This window comes from Bactrocera latifrons, unplaced genomic scaffold (genome assembly GCF_001853355.1).
Source record: "Bactrocera latifrons isolate USDA-ARS-PBARC rearing strain unplaced genomic scaffold, ASM185335v1 scaffold_764, whole genome shotgun sequence".
NCBI classification, from domain to species: domain Eukaryota; kingdom Metazoa; phylum Arthropoda; class Insecta; order Diptera; family Tephritidae; genus Bactrocera; species Bactrocera latifrons.
This window is the reverse complement of record NW_017537450.1, coordinates 1-11,060: the sequence shown is the minus strand read 5'-3', so window position 1 is coordinate 11,060 and position 11,060 is coordinate 1. Positions and strand designations below refer to the sequence as shown.

At 34.5% G+C, this 11,060-nt stretch overlaps 1 protein-coding gene across 11 annotated transcripts in view; it reads right to left on the bottom strand.

Annotated features, from left to right (window-relative positions):
• Positions 1 to 4,130, bottom strand: part of LOC108976445 (ryanodine receptor) — a gene marked incomplete at its 5' end in the record, with an annotated part of 43,795 nt that extends 39,665 nt beyond the window's left edge. For all 11 annotated transcript variants that reach the window (XM_018945552.1, XM_018945554.1, XM_018945555.1 and 8 more), the window contains 6 exon segments: positions 1,109 to 1,233; positions 2,817 to 3,166; positions 3,227 to 3,401; positions 3,479 to 3,678; positions 3,742 to 3,930; positions 4,053 to 4,130. In XM_018945552.1, coding sequence (XP_018801097.1) covers positions 1,109 to 1,233; positions 2,817 to 3,166; positions 3,227 to 3,401; positions 3,479 to 3,678; positions 3,742 to 3,930; positions 4,053 to 4,130 — 1,117 coding nt within the window.
• Between the last annotated feature and the right edge of the window lie 6,930 nt (positions 4,131 to 11,060).

Genomic DNA, 11,060 nt, shown 5'->3' with positions numbered 1-11,060 from the left:
GATATCAATATCATCGGCATACGCCAGCAGCTGTACACTCTTATAGAAGATGGTACCTTCTCTATTTAGTTCTGCAGCTCGAACTATTTTCTCCAGAAATTTATACAGATCACTGCCAATATATTCTTAAAATATAATTTAAGTTCGGAATTTGCGGTCGTTGAATATTTCAACAGGATAACAATCCGAAATATACAGCTCACAATACAAAGCTGTAAATATTCTACAAGACCCCAAAAGTTTTATGAAAGCCTACTCAGATTATTAACGTGTTATCCGCAAACACAACGTAACATCCAAAACTTGCCTCCAAAATGACATTCCGAGCGAATGGGGAGAAATGTCTGCGAAGCGAACGAAAAAATAGTATTTTTGCCGAATAGATTAAAATAAGTTATGAAGATGAATGAATACGCTACCCGATGTTAATTTTAGCTTATATGTACGATTTCTTTACAAAGCCTTTTGTTATATTCACCTATTTCTTCAGTTAGAGTGTTTTTACCTATGTTCCTTTGAAATGAAATCTTAATTCTTTGGGTTAAAAAACAATACAGTAATTAAATAACTTATTTTAATAATAATAATGCCCGGTTTCACAGTCGCTATTTAAGTTATTCTTAAGTACTGAAAATGGGAGACTTAAGCAGTGCTTAAGTAACAGCTGATTTTTGTTTTGAACTTTCAGTTATTTGTCGAAAGAAGAATAATAAGAAATAAGAAATAATTTTTTGTGAAAAAATATGGAATCGGACTGGAAAGTTATGTATTGCCCGTTATAATTTAAATATTTCAAAAATATTTTTTGGATGAATTTTGTAAAAGATTTTGTTGCACATAACGTTGCCTATATCATAATAAAATTTTATAGAAATTAAGCATTGACTGTGAAACTCAAAGGACTAGTCAGTCTGCAACAATGCTTAGCTAAGATTTTATTTAATTTTTTTAGAAAACTTTTGTAAGAGTTGTAGGTAATTTCTCCTCAAATTAATTTTCTGAATAATTTTGTGGGGCATTTTATCTGTAATTAAAGTAGTAAGTAGCATACGTACATATGTATTCATTTCCTGTTGCATAAAATAATGATTTCATTGATATTACTTACCCATGTCATCTTCAGGTTGCGAAAAGTAATTGATTAAATCTTCAAGGCACATGACCATTTCGTTTAAGTTTACTTTTTGAAAGAATATTGAATGTCGTCGATTAGATTGTAGTGTTTCCAAAGCACTATAATTATTAAAAAGTTAATAAATTAATTTTTTACACATATTTTAGCCGGATCTACTTTCATCAATATCAATGCAATATTATATGGCTTCGATTCGCAAAGAGTAGAGCTCCAGCGAATTGAACAAACTATATCAGAAGCTCAAACGAACGGGGTTTGTCCGGAAAGTAATAGGACTTAGTCAATTTAAAAAAATATATTGAATCAATCAATACTATTATTTAAAAACTTTCAAAATACACTCTTTCTGCTTGGACGCAGCAGCATTGAAGGCGCAATGGAAGGTATTCTCCGGAATAGCATTGAAAGCCGAGGTGCATGCTCCTTGGATCCCCTTTCATCATCCTTTGCAAGAAAGGAAACAAAAAAGGCTGTGGGCACATCTGAGCTATAGGCGGCTGCGAGAGCGTTGAGATGCTGCCTTGTTTAGGCAAGAAAGATGGTATGAGCAGGGGTGTTGTCGTGATGCAACTTCTAATCGGCTGCGATGTTTTGTCGTACCTGATCGACCCTTCTTTTGAGTCTCTTGAGGACTTCCACATAAAACTTGACCTTGACGGTTTACCAAGGAGGAACAAATTTATGGTGGATGATGCCTTTGATGTCAAAAAAGACAATGAACATAGTTTTCACTTTGGATTTGCTCATTCTTCCGGTCTCATCATCGACCTCTTCCCGGCCCTCTAAAGAGGCATGGTGCCACTGAAACACACCACTTCTTATTAAAGCAACATCCAGGTAAGCCAGTTTATCATATCAAATGTCTCTGTCACAGATTTTAATCACTTACCTCTAACGACTGCTGCATTTTCGGCTTGTACAACTCACTGAAACACTTTGGGCGAAAATCAGTATGCATGCTCTAGGTGCTCGAATAGGACTCACCAGAAACTGGTTCGCTAGCTACGATCGCCCTTTACCGAATCCAGTCGTTGCGCGCACGCTTCAAAGTACAGTCGGAGCGGAAGAAAATCAGTCCTATTACTTTCAAGACAATCCCTGTATGTTACAAACTAAACTTATCTTCTGTTGCATGCGCAGTAGTTTTACGATTCTTTAATTAATTTATGTCTTATGTTTTACACATACAAATATTACGAATTCAACTCGATAACTTTGTTGTTGACTTTGTAAGTAATTTTTTTGACAAGTGAGCAGAAGCGAGCAAGGAAATGGCGAATCGAAGAAGGCTATTGATAAGTAGGTAATATAAGAAATAAATGCTGGAATTTGAAGAAAATTAGAGACATAACTTGGGAAATTAGTTTCAAAATTTACATAATTATTAAAATTATCGTTTCCATGGACAGACGGATTAATATACACATGTATATAACACTATATCTATCTGGATTAATTTTACAGCCGTTAGTTGAGCAAGGCATTATTATTTGTTGAACAATATGCGAAAGTATAAAAATAACATCAAAACATGATAAAAATTATGTAGAATCAATTTTGAGTTAAACTGTAAAGTTAATACCGCGATATTAATATGGTATTTGCTCATACTGTGACAGGTCAGATTTTTGTTTTCCACAATTAAACACATAATGATTATAAAATGCACTACTATAGTTACTTGATGAATTGTGTAAAAAGACTACTGCATTTTCGAATAACCCGCGCAGTTTTGGATTCCTCTTCTTGAGATCGTGAAAAGTCTAAACAATCATCCATTTTTCCCTCTTCATGAAGAATTGCTTGTTTTTCTTCCACTTTGCCGACACCCTTTTTCTTAGTTTCATAGCTTTTGTAGCTGAGCCATAGGCTGGACTCACAGTGTTGCACAATAACGGTGGTATCACCATACTTGATGATAGGTACACCGATAACTTCTAGATCTTTGTCCTCCAGTACTTTTTTCTCGTCATCTTTTTCCTGTCTTAAGCAGAAAGTCGTTGATGCAATAGATGCTTCCTCTTTTTTCACCTTTTCAATAAAAAAGTACAATTTATATATCAACGAAAGCTTAGCGTAAGGCTTAACTACCAAAACTAATTCGTTATTTTCGTTCACACCAAGATATCGTCCAGTGGTAATGTGACGTATGCGCATTGGATGATACCAGTTAATAAAGCCACCAGTCCATTTAGTGCGTGCCAATTCGAGACGCCATAACGAACGAGCTTGCGACATTACTGAGCCACCCTCATACACAACAATGCTGAGGTAAAAAATATTGTTGGAAAACAGTACGCATATTTATAAAAGAGATAACAAAATATAACATTTAGAAATTACTTTTGGCCTGCTTCACGACCCCATGTACTTGGTATAGTTAAACATTCATCACCGCCATGAAAAAATCGTAAAACATCACCGCCAAAAACATATCCAACATATTTCACTCGGGATATACCAGTTCCATAAGGTTGAACCGACCAGTGCGTTACATGAAAACTGGCGTTAACAATTGACTGTTCGTTTTCTTTAGTGGTGTGCTGTTGATTAGAATATATAATAGTATTAAATAGTAAAGGGTTTGCTTTAAGTTAAGTATATACCAAATATCGTTCGGTGGCTACAGAAACTAAAATCAGATCATCACCCACTCGTACTTTCTCGCCTTCAGACCTTTGTTTACTTGCAGGATGTACTGTCCACCAGCAAGCCTCACCTTGGCTATGTTCTTGCAATCCAACGTCAAAAGACAGCTTATCGTTTGAGGAAGAAGTGGAAAGGCATGCTAGGTACTACCGAAAATTAAAGAAATTATTATTTAAGACTAAACTATTTTATTTCTACTCTTTATTAAAATTTTGCAATGCTGATATACCAATATTCCGAAGATTACGTGCAGTTACCAGTTACTTACCATATCACTATTATGATGCCGCAAAAGTATAGCATTACCATAAAGCAATGTCCTGTGACCAGAACCAGTTCCTTTTCCCTGGAAGTAAGCAAGGCAAGTGCGAGCATTCATGTATAAAAAGGCTACAAATTACGAATCAAGCAATACATATGATTAATTTCTTTCACATATTTATGTATGTACATATATAAATTTCGGAATAATTGAACTGAAGAAAATAAAATATTGATACTTATATAATCTAAAATAATCGGACGAGCGTACTATCACTTTTATAAGGCTATGACATAAGATATGACGAATGACGAATGAATGAAAAAATGTATGAGTTTCGCCAATTAACACTGATTATTTACATTTCATGCAACAATTTTTTTTTTTTTTTTTGTTTTCATAAATGTTTTATATTTTTAGATTGTTTTGCTAAACAGAATTACTTTTAAATGCCAAATTAAATTGCAACTATTAATTTAAAATATGTAAGTAAAAGTTTGAAGACACTGCCCCATGCTGCCCCAACATGCTACGATTACTTGTTACTTATGTGGCATTGGGAAGTAATCAGATATTGATACAGCTAACTTTATCTTAAATGTTCAGTTTCTTATTAGGAGTTTACTTCTTACTTATATTTCACTATTGAAGCTCTTTAAATTAAACAAACAATTTCTTGAAACAATTTCTCGAAAGCTTTCTATATATACTTTGTTGTATATGGTATCTGACTATTACGTGTAATTAAAAAAAAAAAAAAACATAGGCGTAACAATATTTGAGTAACTCCATAATAGGCACAGGGATAGAGGTCAAAGCAATGCAAAAAGATGGTGGACGACATAAACGAATTATAATTTATCGTTATTCCTACTTGAAGTTAATTGTGTCAAGGCAAGCTGGAGCATGAAAGTAGAAAAAAAATTTCTGACTTATCGAAGTTATGTTCAACATGCGTACCATACATAAGTTGACGAGTTCATCTCATAATAGCATGCATATTTTACTCAACACTCTCTAAAGCTGCTGTTACTTGTACTGATCGACTTGTACACATAGACCAGTGGTCGGCATGAGAGAATCTGTCACTGTGTTGGTGAGCACGAAGAAGAGTAGCCCAGTGAGAAATTGGAATTCAAATTAAGCAAATTGTATAAGCAAAATTCTCAAAGATTCCATCGGAAAACGGCCTACCATGCTAACAATCTTCAAACTAATGGAACTTGATAGCTGTGTTTTTAGGTTTTCATTAATACGTTCAACATAATATAAGTATTCGTTTTTACGCAACCAATCAGATATTTTTTGCAAAATAATATATATTTTTTTCTTAAAAAAGACATTTTCGTTCTTTTTCATCTAAATAATTAATAGTATACTGAAAATTAACAAAATTTATTTTAAGGATATATTCCCTATTAACATATCTTTAAAAGTCTTGGAACATAAAAGACATTGCGTGGCACCAAAGGCATTTAGAATGATAAAATATTTCTCGCAGGGCATATTTGGTTTTGCGCTGTAGTCTTGCGTGATGTTAATTCGTTACTGGTTCGATAACGACTGATAGATAGAGCGTAAGAGTGTGAAGATACAATAGTGCTAAGAAAGGCCGACCACTGACATCGACCGCCCATAGTCCAATCTATATATATAAAAGAGAAAGGATGTCAGTATGTTCCAGGTAGGCTCCGAAACGGCTGGACAAATTTCAATGAAACTTTAAGGAAATCTTTAAATTGACCTGACGAGTAATCCTGTAAAGTTTGATGATAATCAGAGCACTGTTTTATTTTATTTTTTTATTTTATTTTTTTTTTTGAACTGTCAAATACAGTTCTTATTTACAATGGTGATTCCATTGTTTTAAGACCTAAATTTGTGTTGACAAATTGGTTGTGGATATAAGTATATGTCAATACTAGCTGATCCCGCAGCCGTTGTCTTGCGTGAAACTATGCGACTCTTTGTCCTGTTTATTGTCATCTCAAATACAATTTTCACTGGAAACGGAATGCTTTTGAACTGAAATGGCAAATCGATAGAACTCAAAGGAATTCGTAGAATCAATCATTATCCCCCATATCGGCGCATTGCGAAACATAATAATGACAGATCCAACTTTGAGACGCAAATGATGCACTGGCATACCAAACATCTCCAAAGAATTTAGAAATTCCGCTGGATAATTCACGGCGTCGTCTTCATTGTCAAGTAATATCATTTTTGTTCATATCATATGTAATTGACGCGGATTTGAAGGCTGATATTTCGAAAAGATCATCGCGAAAAGTGTGCGAACTTCATTAGCATCGCATCTTTCATCGTTTGATTCCAGTGATTATCATGTTCCAACAATTCTAATTGCTGACTTGCTTCTCAAAAAGTTGCACACATGTACCTCAAATGAATTTGAACCGCGTACATTAATCAATTTCAACCGAAGGCAGAAGCAATCGTCATTTGGGTGGATTGTGTAAATTCGTCCTAATGCATTAGTCGAGAACACAACTGGATGTCCATCTACTATTTGGCGTTGCTTTGTATTCTCTGGGTTGAAATACACTCTTTGGCCATTCTCCAAATTAACTGTGAGACGCACAACAATCGGAACGCGTTCATGAATTGCAAAAAAATATCCTACAAAGCGCTTTATTGCAGTTCACGGATCGACCGTATCCAAATAAGACTAATAACCGCCATGTTGCTTCCTTGAGTGACGTACTTACAAACGTATTTTATCGATTTCACCAAACTGCAGTACTCAACTATGAGTTTTGAATGTGTATTAAACAATAATGATTAATATAGTACAGTCCATGTGTTGTCAACTTCGATATTTACTCTTCTAAATTGAATGCTAAATGTTCTGTCATTGTCGTCTGGTGATGTTAATGTTTCGAGCATTTATTGTCAGACATACAAACCGAAGTAGGATTGTGATGTCCATAAGGTCCGTGAACCATATTGGTTTTCATCGCTTTCTATAATACTGGATCTTTCTCTGCATCAGGAATTTCCGCAGAAATTATTTCATTAATTTGATTCAGTGTAACCACCATCCACTATCCAACTAACCTTTTTTTTCAACAGAATACATCCAGCATCTAACAGCACCATATATACCATATGTTGCGTCAAGATAAAGTCCATCAAACATCGAGACTGTTGTTTGAAAAGTTGTGCTGTGACATTGTGACGATCGCTTGCTGATTGATCGCTATCCATAATTTCGCACAATTGTTCACTTTCTCTGAAACACACATACAGTTTTCACTGAATAATTTTCAACATTTTTTCTTTTGAATAGCCGGATAAAAAAAGGAAGCGACCGAATTTGAACGATTCAAATAATAGAAAAAAAAAGATATTATGGAAAAAAGGTGCTTTTTGTAATTGTCCAATTTCCCGACTCACCTCACGAAAAGCGTACGGTTTTTTTATTTCAAAACCTTCTCCTCTGAAAATTTCATCATAATTGGTGTAGCCGTTCTCTTAGCGTTACTAACCAATAAACATTCATTCGTTTGTATGGGAAAAAGAAAAGGCGTGTTTTTAGGGGGTTTCCGGCAATTATTCGAAATTCTTGAATCTCAACGAACATTTAGAAAAAAAAATCGACCAAATTGGTGCAGGCGTTGTTGAGTTATGCGCTTAGCAACACATTTTGCGATTCATTTTTATATACCCGCATTAGACAAGCGACCTCATGCATGCTTTTGCCTACAAGCGTCTTTTCGCGACGATGACAAGAGCTAAATCATAAATTTAACAACTTTCTGATGCTTCTTCACAGAAAGAAGTCAGAAAAGTGGCAACGTAGCTGGTGTCGATTTACAATATTTGTCAATTCTAAAATATTTTTCCGTGACTCGCAAAAATCTGCGTCGATATATATGCAAGCTCATATATATGCATACATCTTTACGCCAGTTTGTAGACGAAGCTGTTACAGCGGCGAGGGAAGCGGTCAATAGGCGGCCATTGGTTTATTTTTTTCGGCACATCTTGGATTTTCTATCATCACACAAGTGCTGAACTAATCAGCGCGACAGATATTAGAATACACACTTTCTTAGGGACACAGGTATTGAGGCAGCTGCACAACTACATAACTGTATCCCTAAGAACGTGTGTATTTTAATATTTGACAGATGTCGCTTGCAGACTGTCGTGCTCAATGTGTTCAGCACTTGACTCTTTGACAAAAGGAAGTTTCGGCCATTGGTTGACCGTGACAACGGAGATGCGAAAGCGTGCGACACTTGTAATTATGAATGTATTTACATATGTATATGGCTCGCATTTGCTTTCGTAATCATACAGGAAAATGTGCCAAAGAAATAATATATGTACATATGAATGTGTCATAGAAAGGTCATCAATTTTCTTCTTCGCTTTTTAATAGCCGAAATAAATAAAATTTATTTGAAATATTAATTTATTTAAAATAAAAACTAGGCAGTTAAATGGTCTTGACCATAAAATAATTTATTTGGATAAGGATTAATATAAACACATAAATAGCATGGTTTGAATTTGGTTAGCATTTTCATTAATGTTTAAAATGAAAAAGTTATTATAGTGACATAACTAGAATAGTTGGACATATGCTACCGCGGAGTTTTTTGTAGACATTATGATGTTCTTCAATATTGTTGTACATTATTTTGTTCTATAGCTAATAGTTTCGGCAGCGCATTCGCCTAAAGACATTTCAATACTAATTTTTCAACAACTTCGGTTACATTGTTCAAATTTTACCAAGGATCCCTAACTTTTTTTCAAAATGAAATGTAGCCTATGTCAAATTGGAAGAATGTAGCATTCTATTGGTGAAAGAATTTTTTAAATCGGCCCAGTACTTCTTGAGCCTATTCATTACAAACATACAAAAATAGGTACAAATCTTTCCTCTTTATAATATTAGTGTAGATGAAACATATTTAAGTACAATTTAGAATATTGAAGTACATTAAATTAAATAATTAAGAACTTTTAGGAATCATGTTTCTTCACAGAATCATTGTAATAAATAAAAATGGCACCCAAAAAAGGAAGTATTGGTAAAAAAAACCTCCAAATCAAAGACTGTTAAAGAAAAAGCATGAATCACGGTTTCAACAAGTGTAAGAAATCTTCATCGCAAGCTACCGAGACAATCCAACAATTTACGCAAAGGCTTGATGCCAATCGTAACCGAATAATTCAATTACAAAAAAAAATTGATTTATATCTTGCGGCGTTCAATGAACAAAGTTTGTACACATTGTTTTTCTTTAAAGTTGTATTGTCACCATTGATGAAGCCACCTGAGTTATATTTCTAAGCGACTTCAACTTCCAAAAATTTTTTTCAAAACATCGGAAAGTACAATTCATGCTTCCAAATGACGTCCTCTGGAGCAACCAACATAGTGAACAATGCCGGTTACATGCCCATTTTTAAAGTACAAGGGCAAACTTGCCGCAGAATTGGATCATTGCTCCCAGTTAAAGATGAAGATCCCAAGTTTTCACAAATTTATTCCACCGGCAATGAAGCTGCAGAAGCTGATCAGCATTGGGCAATCAGTACTGACGTAATACGAAGAATCGTCTTAGAACTTCAAACTATGTTCCACGAAAACAACAGCCTTATACGTTCATTCAAAACAGCTCTAGACCAGATGCCGACCAGACCAGATGCCGACAGGCAAAACACCACCCGGAGAGCATGAACGGCGATTCAATGCCCCGGTAAAAAACGACGTTGCAGTGGTTATGGTCGGAACAGAATTAGAGCGACGCGATATCATCATCCTTCTCCGAAATGAAAAACTTCGAAGCGTTGCGGAAACGCACCGAGCATATGATTCATTACAGTTTCCAGTTCATTTTCCACGTGGCGAAGATGGTTACCATTTTAATGTAATACAAGTAAATTTAAATAATGAGTCAACAAAAAAGTTTCTTGCATAAACTTTCATGCCTATCGCCTTATGATCCGACGAAATGAATTTAATCATTTGTTAATATTTCTTGAGCTATTACATCAATTTGTGGTCGACATGTACGCAAAAATTTAAAGAGAACGTCTTCTTTTTATTCGGTTGAATCAACGAAAGCTACGTGCTGAGGAATATATTCACTTACGTGATGCGATTAATAATGATGAAAATGCTGCAAATATAGGCCAAATGGTGATTTTGCCAACAACGTACACTGGTAGTCCTCGACATAAGAACGAATACGCCCAATATGCTATGGCTTATGTGCGCAAGTACGGACGACCGGTTCTTATCATTACTTTCACGTGCAATCCAACTTGGAAAGACATCACTGACCTGTTAGACCCCGATCTCCTTGCACGAGTATTCAAACAAAAAAGCAAAATCTAGCACGGAAATCTAGCGAAACTCAATTCGGTTGAGTCACAAAAGCCAACGGAAATCGATGATGTTCAACTGCCGCAGATGTTAAAGAAAGCAATATCTAGCGCGGCGAAGTGGTCTGGGTACGCTAGTAAAAAAAAATAAATAAATAACTTGTATCTTTAACGTGGTATCTTTATTAGTCTAAGTAGATGTAACAAATCATTAATATAATATTATCCTTGATCTCCTAGCATATTCATATAAATACGCACATGCACTTATTTGCCTCCTTAAATGAAAATTGACTTTATATAAAACACAGATCTACAATAATTTAAAACCGTTGAAAGGTAAGAATTATAATGCATTATAATACATTAAGTGCAGTCATATGTATATACATACATACTAATTTAATTAAAATTTTTTAAAAGGTTAGATCTTTTCATTTTAGAATAATTGTAATAATTTGTAATACTTCATCAATAAACTATTATCACAACTTTTTAAACTAACTCTTCGTAAATTTGGGCAATCATTCTTGATTCGATGGTGTTTTTAATACGCTTTTATTAGCTTCACTTGTATATATGTATGTATGTATGTTTGTAACTTTTTAAGTGGTACTGAAACGTAGAATATTTTAATACGCTTTTTTA